Source organism: Lepidothrix coronata, unplaced genomic scaffold, assembly GCF_001604755.1.
Source record: "Lepidothrix coronata isolate B3197 unplaced genomic scaffold, Lepidothrix_coronata-1.0 Scaffold111, whole genome shotgun sequence".
Taxonomy (NCBI): Eukaryota; Metazoa; Chordata; class Aves; order Passeriformes; family Pipridae; genus Lepidothrix; species Lepidothrix coronata.
Genome location: NW_016690291.1, coordinates 604,415 through 622,938, shown reverse-complemented (window position 1 = coordinate 622,938; position 18,524 = coordinate 604,415). Strand labels below are relative to the sequence as shown.

Genomic DNA, 18,524 nt, shown 5'->3' with positions numbered 1-18,524 from the left:
GACACTAACCAGGTAAAACTTATGGATATGACTCCAACCACACGCATTTGTAAAAACAAGTTCCACAGCAAAACAATTAAAGGAAAATAAAATATGGCAACTCAGGTTTTTGGCAAACATTTTATAATTTTTATATAAAAATCTCAGTAAGAAACCTAGCAGAATATCTGACGGAAACATCTGCCTTACAACAAGTTCAAAAAAACTTCACAAAAAAAAGAGAAATAAAGAAAAAAAAAAGTAAAATTCCAACCCCCAAAATATTTTTTAATTATAAACCAGAATATCAACAAAACACTTAAAATAATCTCAGATTGTTTGGCAATTCATCACATCATAACAAGAGACACATTTGATCATATGAAAAGTTTAACTTTATATACAACTTCACTTGAACATTTGCTCTTACCAGAGTTAATATACATTAAAAAAAGATTCTGGCAATAATACCAGCTTCTGTTTTTAATACCTGTGTATAAAATGTAACATAAAATGCTGAAGCTCTATAGTTAGGAGAAGTGACATTTGATTTCAATGGGTCCCTCTTTGTTGAAAAAGACAAATACTGAAAGAACAGCTGTTTAGTTGCAAAATAAAACTGTTTCATTTTAGGGTGGTGTTGGCTGTGAATAAATCTAACCTAATACTATTTACTTCTTGAGGTGGGTAGTAAATTTACAAGTGAAAATATAATCTAGTTAGATTACATTTTAAATTTCATACTTTGTCACAAATGTGAACAGAAAGGAACCAAGTCCCCTTCACTATGCTAAACTACTTTAATGCATGCGAGAAAAATACTTTACCAACTGTCTGAGCATATTTTAGAGAACTTCAGACTTTCGACAGTCCTGGGGGAGCAGAGGGGAAGTTTCCTACTGACATCTGCATAGAATGTAAAATATATAATTAAAAAACCCTAAGGTATATACTAAAGTTTACAGACCAATGCTTTCCATATAATAAATAAAATGTCCATCATCGATTAGATTCATACACAGAGTAAAATACAACCTATTTTTACAAGTTTATGTACAAAATGTATTAGTAGGCACATGTGTGCCTTATGGGTTGGAAGCATTTGCATTAGCATGTCACATTGGGAAACTCCAACTTTCCAAGTCAGTGATAAAATATATAACTACTTTGTTTTTCATTCAGATACAAAGTAAACTTATTTTTCATCTGAAATAAATGTACATAATATTCTGTATAAACAATAGTTTATAAAGCTGTTTAAAATGTAACTTAAAAGTACTGCATTGTTTAACTTAGAGCTCTGAAACAAGCACGTGCAAATCCCTTTGCTTTAAAAAAAATAGAAGCACAGATGTTTTTCTTCCTTTAGACTTTTTCAGGAAGAGTACTAGCTGGTAGAGATTATCGTTTTGCTTTCTTTACTGGTGTTTCCTCTGTTTTCTGCTGGCCTTTTCTCCGTACCACTGTTGGGCTGTCCTCCCTTTTACGCTTTGCAGACTGCGCCTTTAACCTGAAAGGCATTATTAATAATTATTTTAACAATGGTAGGGTCTGTAAAACAAAAAGAGTGGTCAGGCACAATTCTCTTTAGAGGACAAAACTAAATTGTCTATCTCTGATGAATTACGAGGATATATTATTTAAAAATACTAACACACTCACATGTTCCCATCACATCTTAACAGGACACTGTGTACTAATAATTCTGTATTTTGAAGAGTGCACCATATGCAGAATTTGGGGCTAGAACTCTCCTTCCTTCTTTTCTTTGGAAAGGTTTGTGGGTTATAACAGAATATAATGGACTACATTACCTTGTACCCTGTCTCACAAAGACAGAATAGCGGCAACAGCAGCTCAAGTCTTGCATACACAAGAGGGAGTAAAGGGCAGAGGTCATATACCCTTACCTCTATTTAAGCATACATCTATAAGCACACCATATTTCAGATGCAACTGGCTTAAACTCTTGGCCATTCTAACCATTCAAAGAAATGAACATGAGGTGAACTGTTACGGCCCATCAGTGCATGATACACGTGTCTCAGTTCAGTTCGAAGACACTGCCACATTTCACAGAGGATGACTGATACATCTGGCATATAACACATTAAAAAGTGTACCAGGAAAGGAGGGAAAGGGAGATATACTCAAAATTTCATATGAGGACTCTCAAGAGTTTCTCCTCTTTTTATCAGCTAAACTTAAAAAGACTTTTTTAAGCATTAGAATCATGTCATTATATTTGGCTTTAACCTGAACTATCGATGTTCTTTCCCCCCACCTGGGAAAGAATCATGGCTAAAGTTAAAATACTGAATAACACCATTTTCAGATTCTCCCAGATTTCAGGTTTCTGAGGATATAAAGAAAAAAATCTAGTCTTCCAAATGTTAAAGAAAGGAAGAAAAAACAAAAACATAAACAGAAGAAAATCCTTTAAAAGCTTTTATATATCAAAAGAGAACAGAACAAAATTAGACTGCTGTTCAGACTTTGAAACAGTGTATTACATATAAGGAAAGGATCAATGTAGTGGTTTCCAAAACAAATACTCGAAGTGGATTCAACTTTAATACTTACTGTGTCAATGGAGGAGATTTATTAATTTTTGTATCACTTGGAGATCTTTTTTTAGTTGCTAGTTTCTGTCGTTTTCTAGGAGAAACTGAACTTGGACTGCTGCCTTTAGAAGTTGCACGTGTGGTTGGCTTGCTGGGCTGTTTTCTGTAATACAAAAGAATGATGAATGCATATATAACAAGATACTTTTACCAAGTCACTTTCTTCTTGCATTCCAAGTGCAGCAAATTAAGACTACACAGCATTTGCAACTAGTATATAACAGTTGCCAAAAGGAACAGTGAAAAAACTGTATTTGCTGCTTCAAGACAAACTTCAGTGCCAAGCTGTGTATTTTCAAATGGCTACTTTACTGACAATATTTAGCATTTAACTAAATAAAAATACTCATTCCAAGTCCGCAATAATTTTGGTACATAGTGTCCATGTTTAAAAAAGCAACTTGTTATGAATTCACTCATATGAGCTTTGGTATCCACTACTTCAGAAACACGAAAAACTTGTTACTGGCCACTAACTTCATAGTTTGGAAAACAGGTTACTTAAGTAAGAGAAACTGTTAATCCAGTAATGCTGAAAATGAAGCATCATCCCCTTCTACAGAATTATTCCCAAATGCTGCTTATAAAATGCAGACTGTAATATAGCATCTTAAGGTAGAGATGCTTTGTTACAATTGGGCTAGAAAGGCAGTAGTGGAAAACTGAGACACAACCCCAAATCTATAAAAAGTAGATGTTTCCACAAGCAATCAGAATAAAACCACTAATATCTAAACCTTTATTACAATTTTAGAGTTAACAATTATGTGAGACTAACAGAAGTCCCTCTGCCTTTACCAAAACAAAACTATTGTTTACTAAGTGGTAAATGTTCTGAGTTTTTATTTAAATGAAAATCACATAACTGCTTTCTGATTCAGCTCTGAAATTATCAGTTCAAGAGCATAGTGCGAACTGTGCTTCAAATAAGGCCCAAGGGCTAACATATAACATATAATATCTTTATGACTGAAGTAAATCCGGTCAATTTAAAGAAATCTCACACTAACATAAAAAAAAAGCCTGGACTCCAATTCTGTTCTGGATGGCAGCAACATAAATCAGAACTTTCCAAAGTTCCTTTCTTTCATTGTTTCCCCAATAAAATCAAGAGGATAAACTTTGCTAGAATTCCGTTTGCCTACAAAAAGGCAGACCTGTGCTAAGGGAGATGAGAACAGCTTCATAAAAGAGCTCTTGCTACCACACCAGTCTTTTACAGTAAGACTGCTCTCCAATCTTGCAGATAACCACACTAGAAATTAAATCCTCCAGCACTGCAGATTCATGTATTTAAAAACCAGAAACTTACATGGATAATCATATTTTCACATTCTTCCAACTCCAAATACTAAACAGTGAATTGCAGAGTCAAGTCAGAGGTCCCATTTTTACCTATCAGAACTAAGTGCCCTTAGACTCAGCATCTGAGGCATCACTTAGGATGAAGACTGCCAACAGGACCAATTCTTACCTTCTTACATACTCAAGTATGCCTTTATGAGATCCTAACAGTTTCCCCCCACCCTTCACCTTTTGTCTCTTCATCCCTAGGAAAGCTGTACTAGAATTAGAATCATAATTATTTGGGAAGCTCTCATCAATTTAAAGCACATAAACAAAAAAAAGACAAAAAAAGGAAGTAACAATCTCTTCCCTGAAACAAACCCCACAACTAAGACCAATGCAGAAAAAAGCTTGCTATTGGTGTCTCTATGCAGTTACCTTTGAGCCTCTAATCTTGTGGCTGATCTAGTTGTGGCCCTGGAATGTGCATCATCATCTTCCTCACCATCTTCTTCCTCAGCTTCCTCTTGCTCTTTTAGTTCATCTTCAGAAGACGTTAATTTCCGACGTTTTTTCTCTGGCTCCAGTGTTTCTGTCCATGTAAAAGTTTACACACATGTTGTAATTTTCCAAAAGCCCTCCAAAACGACATGAACACTTAACTTAGAAAAGGTATTCTAGTCACAGATCCCATTTCCAGTAATTTTCCATTTCCTTCATGCTTCAACATTTTTAATTCACACTTGTTTGACTTAATCTTGCTAACACATTCACCATAGTTTACTTACACAGCTCATAGCCAGTATTCATAGAAAATTCATGAGGCTTTACAGAAGCATCTGGGATGTAGCAATTCTGACATGAGATTACAGCAATTTACACATATTTACATAATATTTACACTAGCTGTAACTCAATGATTTTTCCTCAAGAAAGGAAAATTGAATAAAGCTTATCTTGTTGCTATTAGTAAACAGAAAGGCACAGTAATATCTTCTAATTCTTATGGAGTAGCACAGTTTCATGCTTTTACCAGTTTCCTCTGACTGAACCAGAGAACGTCTGGACTTTCTTCCCCTTTTACGCACAGCCATTTCTGCTTTCTCAGCTTCATCTTCCTGAAAAAACAAAATGGAAGCAAGTAAGTCAAGAACACTTTACTTTACATAGAAGACAGACATTTTTCGTTACATACAGCTTATAGATTTACAAATTAAAATGGTTGCACTTACATTTGTTGTTTCTTTCTTATCGGATACATCTGTACCTAAAAAAAAAGGAAAGAAAAAAACTTAATCCTGAACTTCAAATCTTTCGCCCATCAATTTGAAAGGGTGTTCTTTCATACTCTGTCAACTTTGCATAAACATCACAGAAGATCAGAAAACATTTAAAGTCTCTTTTTAATTTAGAATATGGCTTTCTTGTATTTTGTTATATACAAAGACTGGGACAATGATTAATTTTTTTAAGTACTAACGTTTTATATGACTGACAGTATTTATTGCTTTGTTGTATATGCTGTTTTATTTTCATGGAAAAGCAAAAGTTACTCACTCCCTTTTAATTACTGTCAATTAATGACAGAATCACAGAAAAATTTAGCTTGGAAAGGGCTTCTGGAGGTCATCTAGTCCAACCTCCTGTTCAAAGCATGGCTAAATTAATTGACCTGATCAAGATCTTGTTCAGTCCAATTTTGAAAGTCTCCAAGTACACGGTTCCTCCATGTGTTCTAGGCAATCTGTTCTAGTGCTTAACTGTGCCCATGGTGAGGCACCAAGATGACTGTAGCTCAAAAATACACTATTTAAAACCTGTCTAATACCTAGTATGCAAATTACATGACTCTCTGCTGAAGTACTTCTTACTTCCAATTCAGTGTTGGGTCATCTACTGCCAACACCTCCAACTCCTAGAACGCTTCCATCATTGCTGCCTCCGTACGATCCTAAACATCCACTGGTCAGATTATGTGACCAATACACCTATTCTAGAACAAGCAGCAGTCACAAGTATTGAGGCCATATTGCTGAGAACACAGCTGGGCTGGGCAGGGCACGTCTCAAGGATGAAGGACCACTGCCTCCCTAAGATCCTGCTTTATGGTGAACTTGCCACTGGCTGCCGCAAGAGAGGAGCCCCGAAGAGGAGATACAAGGACTCCCTGAAACAACATCTCAGCCTTGGCCATGTTGATCACCATAACTGGTCTACTCTGGCCTCCAATCGGGAGGTCTGGAGACACACCATCTATAACGCTGCCGCTTCCTTTAAGAACACACGCAGGATCACTCTCGAGGAGAAAAGACAATGCAGAAAGAACCGTGTCTTGCAGAATATACCACCTAAGGAGTCTTTCTGCTGTGCCTTTTGCAACCGGACGTGTCTTATCTCGTATTGGCCTTTTTAGCCACCAACACACTTGTAACAAACGTGGGTAGAGCCCTCCCCAAATCTTCGTTCGTGAAGCCCAGCCAAGATGAATTAGTTTCAAGTTCAGTGTCTGTGCTATGGAAGAATGCTGCCTTCAGAAAACAGATGTCTCAACTTCCTCTGCTGTACCGACCAAAAAGAAACTCTCTGCACCCCACTCCATATGCGAGTCTGTCCCTGCCACGAACACCCAGAAATCACCACATTGAGTGAACTGCATAGAGGGATTCTACTTTGCTTTCTCTTCACTGCCAGGGGTTTTCAAATCCTTTTGTCACATGAATGCTAACAGAGGATGAAAAGTTTAACAGTGTATTTCATCTACTTTATACACTCTTTTTAACATTGCTGTGAATTAACAGCCTTTTACCTGGAAAATGGAATTAAGCTTTAATTACACAGTCAAGTGACTGTCCTTGTCAATAAAAAGCAAACCAGAATGCAGTTTGACTCCTTTGTCACATTCTTGTTTTTTCTCTTTGTGTTGATAAAAGCCAAGTACCACACAACCAGCTAACCCTTCAGAGACAATTCTGAAGCAAATGGATTAAAGTTGACATTTTAACGAATGTGGAGAAAATAGGAAACAGTTCATATGTGCAGTGCAGCCAGATTAATATCTCTGTAGAAACAAACTTTTGGAAACTCTAGAAGATTTGTTTTGAAGATTTGTTCTCCAGGTTTGTTGCATGTTTGTTTATATTTCTTTACAAACCACTTTTTAACCTGCCTTTCAGGTTCATCTGCTTCCTGCCACGGGTTTTAAAGTCTGTTTTATGAATGGTCATAATTAAAATGATATGTTTAAACAACCAGTGCAGTTCAGACTCTATACACAAGAAAAATTAGGAAAGCAATAGCAAAGTATTTCACTTAATTTTAGTTTGAAGCACCAAAAGTACCTTTCTCAGTCAAGCTACGCAATCATCTTCTAAAGATCTTACAGCAGCTGTGAAAGGGGAAAGAAATATCCCCTCGAGATACCACTAAGCTCTTTAGACACATATCCACAGATAGGTCAATTAACTGAACAAAATTTAAAATTTTAAGAGTTAATGTAGTGTGATTAATAGTCACTGTATGAAAGAAAATCAGCAGAAATGGAAAACAGTCACTAAGAACCAGTCTGACGGGTTACCTACCTTCCTCTGAAGCTCTGCCATGTGGTTAGCCACACAAATTAGTTATTAGGTGTATTCTGCTATGCATCAATCAGCACTTAACAGTGCTGCTGCATCTTTGAATTTAGTTCTTATCAAACTGCTCTTTTTCAAAATTAAAAACTTGGTAGCAATTAGGGACAAGTCTTCAATTCATCTGTTTACTCAGATGTTTTTGTTCATGAATAACACTAACTGCCAGAGATGATGTTTAGGAAGGACACATGCGATTTTCTTTTTCTTGAAAACCCACCTCTGTTTCTTCTATCTTTTGTTTTATATGGTAAAGCAGATATAAATTTCTTACCTATTTGAGGTGTTTTCCCTCTACTTGCAAAGGTAGAAAACTGCAGCTGAAAATAAAAAAAAAAGTGGGTTTCTTAATTTAAAGAAAACCAGAAAAATCCAGCATTGTATTACATAATCACGGAGACTTGCTTACATGCATTGTAGAGTTTATCTGTCAATCTAGAAGACATGAACACTCTAATGAGCACCACAAAGTTTGTACTGAGTTTAACATAGGATACATTTTTCCATTTCTGATAAAAATCAGAAACAAGCCAAGTCAGCCCATAAGCAAATAACAGCAGTTCCAGTAACCTAATTTACACTAGTCATTGCAATAAAAGACACAAAAGGTAAAAGCCCTTTCAGTCAAATACATTTCCGAAAATTTAACTATCAACAACACAAAAAAGTTTAGTACAGTCACTTGATGTAATCACACAAACAGATTTACAGAATTACAAATCACCAGAATTTCTAATTTACTCAGAATGCAACAAAGTTATGTATAATTACACAATCTCCTATGATAAGCGTCCAAAAAATCATATTCTTTCATCACTGAACAACTCCACTAGGATGCCTATGCTTCCTCTGAAGTAGCACCATGTTCCCAAAGCAGCCTTGAGGAACCTGTCATGCAAAGGTAGTATCTCACCTTACAGAACCCTCATCTCAGATGGGGGCAGGTAACGCTCCTCCCAGAGCCAACCTGTAACTGACTGACACCACTCACTCATCACTAAGAGGTACAGGACCTTTACAATAGTTGAACCAGAACAAGATGGTTCTGTTCCAGTACTGAGGCTGCCAAGGTACATCTATTTCTGAGTGTGATTTTAAAATTAGTTTTAATTCTTAACTGAACAAAAAAAAACCCCAAAAACCAACCAAACAAAATCCAATCCAAAACATCAGAACAGAAAAACCAAATACCAAACCCCACACCAGTTCAAATTATATTTCATTAAATTAATATTGGGGGGAAAAAATCAATTAGGAAACATTAGGAATTTTGAAACAGGACTCAAAGAGCTGCCTGAAATGCTGTGAGGAAAGAGCAAGCAGGGATAAGAACTCCTGCTATCCATATCTGAGGTGAATTTCCAAGATTTTTGACAGCCATGCCAGCCGGTGCCTCACCAGGCAGGCAGGCAGAAAACACATATTCCAACACACCTTCACTTTTAAAATCATCCCTTTTCTACACAATAACGTTGATTCTGATATACAAGAATTCCCAAGGGAGGAGCCTTCCACTAGAATAAATCCAACTACTTGTACTCCACAAATATGCCTGATCCGTTACTACCCTGTGTTGTAATCCAATTGGATTGCAGAAACAATACCAACAGAACACTCTCTTAGCAAGGAATCTACTTCAAAGGGTTAAGAAATTAAACTACTGCTGAGCTTTAAAAGACATGTTTCATGAGCTCTTAAGTTACCAACCAGCGTGTCTCAAGCTCTTGAATGAACTGTAATGTTGTAATACAGGTAATACAACTGCTTTACATAATATTTTATTTTACAGCTATTAAGAGATACTATGAGCTACTTTTATGATACATTCATTAGAGGAAAAACAAATTCAAGTTTTTGAAACAAAGTCACCCTCGCTCTTCATGACAAAATTAACTCTCAGCACAAATTAAAAGACATGTGTGCACACAATCAAAATTTCACCCTGTCCACAGGTATATATTGCCAGCTAGTGTAACAGTTGAGATTTCTACTAAGTGAACTAAGTTTGAAGCTGATAGGTTATTTGCTACATTCTGACTTTTTGCTTAAAAGGTTCAGCTATATTAGGAGATTCTATTAATAGTTTTTGTTTGCTTAGACTGAACCCAATGATCAAGTTTCCCATAAGATGTTTCTGAAATGCTGTTAACTATTAAACAGATAAATGGCTCTTGAATTACCGTGTTTAAATGCACCCAAACAAAATAAAGGCACTTACATTCCCAGTGCTCATATCAGCTTTTGACTCCCCACCTGAGGGAAGAAATATGAGTTCAGAACTTGAATATCACTATTTTCCTTGTTTTTCCACAGAGGTATTATGAACTACTTACCACCAGGTTGTACTGCTTCAAGAGGGTATTTACGAGGCCGTCCCCTTTTCCTTTTCACTATTACAGGCTGATTTTCCTATTAAAAGTAAAGGAAAAACATATTTTAGTTACTGAAAGTGACATTTAGCATTTGAGCAATACAATGCAAAGACTGCTGATAACCAAATTCATAATGTGATAGCGGCAGAAGTACTGCCTGTCAGTTAAAAATTACAGATGAGGCAGATTTCACAGGAAGAGACACAGCCTTTTATGAAATCAACTAATATAGCTGAAAAGAAACAAGGCAGCTCCCAATTATGCAAAATTCTCTGTGGCTGAGCTCAGGCACAAAAAATGCAGTGCCTTCTTCTCCCTTCCTCACAATGGTCTCACAAATGCTGCTGCCTTACCCTATACAATAACTCCAACCTTTGTATCTTGTCAGTCCCACTCCCCAGTGCCACACAGCATAGGCTACATCCTATAACAGTTGAGCAGGTGCTATCAAACAGTTAATATACCAGTTATCCCAATACACAGATTGCTGATATTCTCTATATAAACAAGGTCTTTAGCAAAAAAAAAAAGGCCCCTTATTTTGAAGTTTGAACTTTGAAAGACAACTTTAAGTAACAAATATTGTCAGATGTTCAGACTGCAAAATCTCCAATAACAGACTTTCTCCTATTTACGAGGAAAGAAGATTAAATGCCTCATTCAGCATTTACTGAAGTCTAGCAGTATCTCCCCCAGAAGGGTTCTTAGTGACTCAAGCCTTGAGTGAACAAACAAAAACATATTCTTTAAGTTTTCTTCCACTTCCAAATCTGAGGCAAGATGATGAAACCCAATGCCTTTATGAGATCAGCATCAATTTTCACCTCTAGGGTTCAGACATTTGTCTACAACCACCACTGCAGATTGCCACAAGTATATGCCTAAGTGATAATGTATAGAGTTTTAAAACTGCTAAAAGATAATATTTTTGTAAAGCCAAGTCATATTTGTTAGTGACTAAACTGTCCACATCAATTACAGGATTTTCAGGGAACATGATCACTATACAATACAACTCTACAGAATTGCTTTTTAGACAATTTTAAGTACTATTAAGTGTATGAAGGGAGTTACTCCCACTTCAATAATCAGCCACTGATGCTTTATGGTCTGTGAGTTTATACTTTGTGACAAAGCACGACATGAGTCTTTGGTACTTTAGAGTACCAAACAAATTTCCACAACTATTTCTATGTAGGTGAAGTCATAGTTTTAATATTGCTGTCAACAAAATTTAAAGTACTTATTTTCAGTGTGAACTTGCACTATCTCAGTTAGTTAATATGAATAAAACCACTCACCTCTGGAGAATTTTCATTTAGTTCTACACAGTGTTTTTTATTTTCAGACATTTCTTCTTCGATGCTAAATTCATCTTCACACATGCAAAAAAAAAAAGTTGTATACCTTTGCTTTATTAGGCAAAGAAAAAGGTACAAGCCATAACCTCTGCACTGAAAAAATGATTTCATTCTCTAGCCTAAAATTCCCTAAAAACACCCATCGGATATTAATACTGTGGATACACCATCTTTTATTATTTATTTTAGTGCAATTCATAAGTCAACTACAACAGTGCAATTTGCATGCTCTTTCCTAGTTGGTTTCTCTACAGAAACAAACAGGATTGATGATGGTGAATTTTGATGGTGAATACATAACAATTTTTACACGAAAGGACACCTCTTGCTTGTGGTCAAAGCTAGGAGAAATTCTTGTCACATAATCCTAACTGTGCTATTTTTCCATCTACCTGTTTTTTGACAAGTTTATTTCCAATTAGCTTTCCTACCCAAGGTACATACTGAAGCAATAACTGAGCAAATGGGTGACAGCACAGCAGAAACATCAAAACTTCTCTCACCATTAAGGAACTAAGATTAATGCATTACTTGATAGCAGTAATAGAACAGACATCAACTAGAGAATATATGCAAGTTTTTACTGGGATCAAGTTCATAATTTTTCTTAAAATCATTCAAATGAAAAGAAATTAGCCTTTAGTATGGGTTCAGAAAATCTACCATAGTGGGCAGTTTCATTACCTTTTTCTTCCTCAGTACCTTTAGGAGGTGTACACATTACATCAATTTCTTTGGACACTTCCGCCGTATCACCTGAAATAACGTCCTACATTATTTTGAAACAAGAAAGAAAAGAGAATCTTACTACAAATTAAAGATCAGTCAGTTACTTACACTAAAAAACAACCAGTCCAATACATGAGTATTGTACTCATCAAGATTTTGTAATGTCTCTAAAACACTTTGGTGCTGAGAAGCTTCATCAGAAATCAGTGTGTAAGCCAGTCTGAAAAATTTTCCATGTACTCCTAAAAAGAATATCCATTTTGTCCTGAATTCCTGTTTTGACTTAGTAGGAATCAGTGCAAACCCAAAACTCAGGTGAAGTCCAATACCCTCTTGAGGATCTCAGATCAGTATGACCATGTAGGTGCTGAACTGACTGGACAGCTGGGATCCAGCAAAGTTCCACACTACCCTAAGCTCCTAACTACTGTGCAAATCAGCCCACCACACCTTTAAGGGATACAACAGAGACTCCAGCCTTTTTTTTTCTTGTTTTTTTTTTTTTTTTAAATTGTCTCCCCCTTGAAAAAGTAACATTCTCTAGTCAGTTTGTATTCAAGACAATGCAAAAGTAGTTCAGAGTTAATAATGAAAACGTCCCCCAAAATAAACAACTATAGAAATAAAGACTTAGATTTTAATCTTATTTACATTGTAGTTGCAGAACATTAAAAAAAAGTTCTTGAAAATACCTTCATGTTATCAGGTTTTGTTTTGGAACACTGATTTTGTTCATCTTTTTTTGCATCCTGAGCAATCAGCTGGTTGCCTGCAAAACCAAGTAATAATTGAAGTGTTAGAAAAATGTCTTCTGCATTTGTTATATTTTCATGCTGTTTTTATATCAGTTCATCATTACTGAGTTTCAAAAGTCTGAAAAGTAGCATCTTAAAAACATAGGAACAGAAGTTATTCTAACCACTCTTCGAAAAAGACGACAAAACAATTCCAAAAGAGAATTCCATGTTTCTTGTATGTTACAGGTGTGGTTTGCTTTGTTTGTTTGTTTTTAAAGATAAGCTCAAAATTGAAATTTGACAGGTACCACATCAAGAAACAGAACGTCAACTTTAACTTCAACTCACCCAGAGACAGAGAAAGCAGTTAATGCTATGTGGGACACTAATGAATACGTGACTTCTAATTACTCACTTAATCAAATCAAAATTCTTAGAAGAAGAATAAAAACTGTTATAAGAAAAATAATACTAATAATTTTACTAACTTTTTTTTTTCTTAAATTGTTCTGATGGTGAAAAGACAAAAAGCAGTTAAGGCCAGAGCTTAAACAGATATTACACAGTCAGTCTCAATTACTATGTCAGCAAAATGTGTAACTTATTTCTAAGTTAACTTCATCTAAATTTAACTTAAAAATGTTTATGCCATTCAACGGACTGAATTCCTTCTCACTTTTTGCTTCTAGACAAATAGGTTACACTAAAACTTAGTTCTTTCCAACCTAAGAGAAGGAAGCATCCAGCCCCAAATTCTACTCAATGTTTAGATTTTCCTCTAATGATCAGCTTCCTTCCCTGTGTTTTATTTTAGAAGGATAGAATTAGTAATTATTTTAAAGACCATACAAAAATTTTTGTTCACTTACAATGGAAAAAGTTATAATATTCTCCTGTGCAGTAATTAAATTTGTTATAATATGTTTTTCAAATATAGTAAGTGTAACATTAAAAAGCTGTTTTGGGAGGATAAATTGCTTTGGACTTTGCAATATTCCATTCTTTCCTCCAAAATACCATTTTATGGCCTAACAGCACTAGAACTTCGTTTAGCAGCAGAGAAGCTCTGCACAAATTCGTGTAGTTCTGCTTCACTTACATTTTTCTATATCCGTTGTTTCTGAAGATTTACATTGTATTCCTCTAGATCGATGTTCTTCAGTTATCTGGGTATCCAAGTTTTCCACCTACACATAAAACACAAAAAAAGATTAACTCCTTACCTTCTTTTAACTTTATAAACTTTTATAAAGTTTATAAACACAGACTGGAGAAACTTTTTCCTTCATGCTACTTTCAAGTACAACATGCATTAAAATGGAAAACAGCAGTTTACAAAAGGAATTTATTCCTAGAGCTCAAGTAACATTACTTCTGCAGAACGGCACCATGAAAGAATTTCTAACTTGTAGTATTTTCAGAATTTGATCAATATTTTTACAGAAAAAAAGGCTCAGAATTAATTAAGTGCCCTACTAAGTGTTTTAAAAGCAGTTTATCACGGCAAATCACGTAAAATATTTCTGGATTTAAAAGGACACTCTCCTACATGCAGGAACAATAGAAGCATCTCACTAGCACCAAAAATGTGGCCAATCAACATTACAGTACAGTAATAAATAAATTTACTACTCAAGTTTAAGAAACCACAAACACATTTTCAGCTTCCTAGTTGCGTTAAATGTCTTGTTTCTGCTCCATAAGAAACTTTGCAGCTTTCCCGGTTATCCCTCTTATATTTATGAGTTCCTCCGAAATCACAGCAGACTGCATTAAAACAGCATGTTTCTAGTCGTGATCAAAAGCTCCAAGAATAATCCCTACTTTTTCCCTCCCTCTATTCTCATGGAGGACAAGCAAGCTTATCTTTTCTGCCAGTTAACAGTCTTGAAATAGTCATAGACTGTGGAACAACAATACAAGATTTATTTACTGGCAGATTTGAAAGAATAATTAGACATCAACCTACACAGCTGCACAGTCTCAATATACATAGCATATACAAAAATATTATTTTCCTTTAGAGAATATTTAATGTAAATAGAAGTAAATGCAAGTATGAAAAAAGCAGCACAGAGAATAAATTTAAAAAACAAGAACTTACTTGAGAAGTTTCTCTTTCTAAAGCAATATTCCTCTGCAGCAAATCTATTAAATAATAATTACAACACAATCAGAAAAGCTAAGCAAGAGCAAAGCATCACAGTATCCTCTACTTCACCTCTCTGAAAGGATTCCAGAGAACCTGAAACTATATAAAACTTACTTTCAATGTTGGAAATAAGAGACATCCAATCATCTTCTCTTTAACAAATACGCAAACAAAACAAAACAAGAGTATGGATTTCTAAAGCACAAGATAACTGAGAATCACTTTATGACTGAAATACAGGCCATCAAGGGGCTTTCATCTTTGAAATGTATGGTGACTTTGACATTTCAAATATAGTTCTATCATTCGAATGAATCAGAATTTCATCCATCAGAACCTCATATGCTGGATCATGGGATGAAGTAAAACATGATTGAAACTATGCTCTAACATGCTTCCAGAGAACTAAAGTTTGCATAATTGTACTAGTGAGACCTGTAGCTGATGGAGTGCACATAAGGAAATTGTCCGATTGCTAGACTATAACTGACAAAGTAGAGCCTTAGCCTTCCATATCACAAAAATGGGGAAAATAATTATAAGTGCTGATTAGTGCTTTGGAGTTCTGAAAGAATTTCGTAACTTCCAATACATAAAGAGAATCATAAAGAAGCTGCTCCATCGAGTGTTCTTAAAATCTGATTCATAAAAGCACTGAATTAATATTCTAATTAAAAAAAGCTGCTAAAGTATTCCAAGCAGCTTTACTTTCAGCTGCAGTAAGAACATAAACCTATAATCCAATAAAAAACACTTTTTTACATACAGTTTTATACAATTTGTAGCTTATTTCTTCAATCTACATGTTTTAGCAACAATTCTTCCACAGCTATACTGCTGAGTTGCACATCCTTCAATTTTTAAAGCAGTGTCAAATGAAGAGCTAGTTCCTACCCACTCAAACAGCAATGATTTGTTTACATTCCAAAGAATCTTGGACTACTAAACTACTGTGTCTGCTGTTCATACTCCTGACAGGACACACATTTGTCTTTTAAACAACTTCCTTTTACGTACGTTGAGCTGTATGTATATATGCATGTATATATACATATAAGAGAGATTACTGTGGAGAAGAAAAAGAAAAAAAACCTCTCTACCAAGAGCTACAAAGCATTATTCTTCAGTCTGTGTCATATCCAACATGATTTACACAACAAATGGATTTTTGTTAAACATTTTACAAGAAACAAGATTATCACAGCTAGTTCAATCTGCACATTTTAAATCTTAAGTACTGTCTGTCTGGGAGACTGAGCGATGGAAAGTGGCACAGTATTACAGGCACTTCAAGAAACCTCAGAGTACAGAAAAACTGGTTCAAATTTTAGATTTGCTGTCCTGAAGTCCCCAGTCTTTTAACCCATTCTCAGGTTTACATTTTCTCTCTTGTGAATAGAGCATGTCTCTTATCACCCAGATGAACAGATACCACCATGAAACCAGGTATGTGAATCTGACCTACTCTGAGAGTAAAAAAGAATTCCAGAGTTTTATACCAATGCTCGTATATCATATCCTCACAGGGCCCGTCACAACACCCAAAAAACCAGGATGTTCTAAATTCATAAGGAAGAAAGCCATTCTTTGGGGAAGGTTCTGTATTCTTCCTGGGCAAATGTTTTTCAGTATTTATTGATTTTAAATGGAACGTTAGCAGTCTACTTTTTTAAAATCCTAAATGCTTTCCACCTTTCTTTCACCATATCATTGGAAGAAAAGTATGACCCTCCTTCTCTATCACAAACCAAATTCAAAGCCACCCGAACTCCTAGAAACATTTCAAGAAGATTCCTGAAGGCTTTCTTCAATTTCTCTACACATAGTATATAACAAATCTGCAACCCTCCCATCACAACTAATAGTCTTTTCAGCATGAAAAGTAAGTTGCTATCAGTATAAAAATCACCTTTTTGCAATTCTTTAGCAGGAAGATCCACACATCCCTCTTCACTTCTTGCACTTTCAGGCTGTTGTGACTAAATACAAAATCAGAAGAGACAAGTATAGCAGACATTCAGAACAAGTATGTCTCACTCCCCTCCCTCATGTCAGGATGAACATTGTCTTATCGTGATCTACAGAAGTCTACCAAAGCTTTAGTAAGACATCAGTACAAATATTAATAAGGAACACTGTCAGAGCTAAGTCACATTACTGTTCAACAGTGACCTTAGAGTTAACATTAGTACCAGAGATCAGTTTAAAAAAGCAGATCTCAAGAGAAATCTTAGGAAATCAAGGTGCAATGCAAGTTCCAAATACAAACAATATTCTAGAAATGTTCACATACATAGAAAAAAAAAAAGAATCTGCAATGTATAACGAGGTACAATGAACTCTTTTCAACTCGTGTTTTGGGTGGTCTGGTTTGTTTGCTTTAAAAAAAAAATAAAGTTGCAGATCAGCTTATCTAAGTTATTGCTGCATGGATAATGCTGTATGGAGCTAAATGTATTTAAGTCTGATCTAGACACTGTAAATTCAGCTACGGTTCCATATTACTTGGCTGTACTGACTCTAGAACCATGTTATGCTGGTAAACAGTAAGCTGTTTGCAAGTCGAACTGAAGTCTAATCAATAAATCCCATCGGACTGACTTGGATTTTCCTGAAGCGCATCCCAGGTACCAAAACTGTGGTTCAGAAATACTCAGCTGGTCTAACAAGGACCTGCTGCCAGAAGCCCTGTGGAGACTCACCCTTCCATAGATGCTTGGGAGTCTCTGAACCATGTTATGCCTCAAAAAGCATATTTTTAGAGTCTGGCAAGATATGAATACATGGGTACACTCCTGTATCTGAATGAAGAATTAACCCATGTGGAATCCTGGCTACTATGGATCACAGCCCAGACAAACAAACAGACTCAGCTTTGGTCTTACAGAAGCTGTAGGTGACCATGAGCCCCAGCACCCTGGATTATCAAGGGTGCCCAACTCTTCTGTAACAGCAGATAACGGGGCTGTAGTTATCAGAACAGAACAGTAGCAAGTGTTCCTCAAACACAGAGAATGGCAAGGAATCGATGCAATGAAGTGAAGTGAAATAAAATGAACAGCAGTGTGTGTTTACTGTTTCAAAGCACTAAACGAATACCTCCCAGCTGTAAGAGCCAGGGCATTGATGACTGTTTTACAAGCACTATCACAGGCAACATGCAGATGGTACAACCAATTTTTAAAAAAAGCAAACTTGGATGTTGTGGTCACAGAAGGAGCATGGCTGAGGGAGGGAATTAGTTCTAACACAGAAGACCATGGACAGCCCACAGTTTAAATGCCAGCTGCCTAGAAAAGTACAGCTGAATAATCCGAAAAATGGCTCCTTTGAAGTTTTGCAGTTTAAATGCCACTTTTGCTGCACAAAAATCAAAAAGTACAGTAAGAAACCAGAGGAAGATGTATGATAATACAAGAAACAGTATAGTAAAAATTTTCAAAACAACAAATACCTTGTCAGTTCTCAAGTTACTTTCAAATTCTAGTTCTTCTGCCAACTTTGGTAAAGCTGCATTATTGCCTAATGAAATACAAATATGTTAAAATTATCAGGTTATATTATGCTGTGTTTATCTCATGAATGCTCTAGTAGAATGCTATTTCTCAGTACCACCTCATGAATACAGCACATGAATTGAAACCCTTCCTGTAG

General features: G+C 35.7%; 1 protein-coding gene across 3 annotated transcripts in view; it reads right to left on the bottom strand.

Moving 5' to 3' along the window:
- Window positions 1–241: 241 nt before the first annotated feature.
- The window catches only part of BOD1L1 (biorientation of chromosomes in cell division 1 like 1), a 35,589-nt gene continuing 17,306 nt past the window's right edge, over window positions 242–18,524 (bottom strand). For 2 of the 3 annotated variants that reach the window (XM_017824503.1, XM_017824504.1), the window contains exons 11-25: window positions 18,325–18,392; window positions 16,780–16,849; window positions 14,823–14,866; window positions 13,818–13,905; window positions 12,674–12,750; window positions 11,937–12,021; window positions 11,193–11,266; window positions 9,853–9,928; window positions 9,738–9,772; window positions 7,794–7,839; window positions 5,123–5,157; window positions 4,924–5,008; window positions 4,329–4,482; window positions 2,563–2,706; window positions 242–1,489 (exon numbers count right to left, since the gene is read on the bottom strand). In XM_017824503.1, the coding sequence (XP_017679992.1) occupies window positions 1,381–1,489; window positions 2,563–2,706; window positions 4,329–4,482; window positions 4,924–5,008; window positions 5,123–5,157; window positions 7,794–7,839; window positions 9,738–9,772; window positions 9,853–9,928; window positions 11,193–11,266; window positions 11,937–12,021; window positions 12,674–12,750; window positions 13,818–13,905; window positions 14,823–14,866; window positions 16,780–16,849; window positions 18,325–18,392 (1,190 nt within the window). In that variant the 3' untranslated portion in view covers window positions 242–1,380. The remainder of the gene's footprint in view (window positions 1,490–2,562; window positions 2,707–4,328; window positions 4,483–4,923; window positions 5,009–5,122; window positions 5,158–7,793; window positions 7,840–9,737; window positions 9,773–9,852; window positions 9,929–11,192; window positions 11,267–11,936; window positions 12,022–12,673; window positions 12,751–13,817; window positions 13,906–14,822; window positions 14,867–16,779; window positions 16,850–18,324; window positions 18,393–18,524) is intronic. The other variant, XM_017824505.1, reaches the window with a different exon arrangement.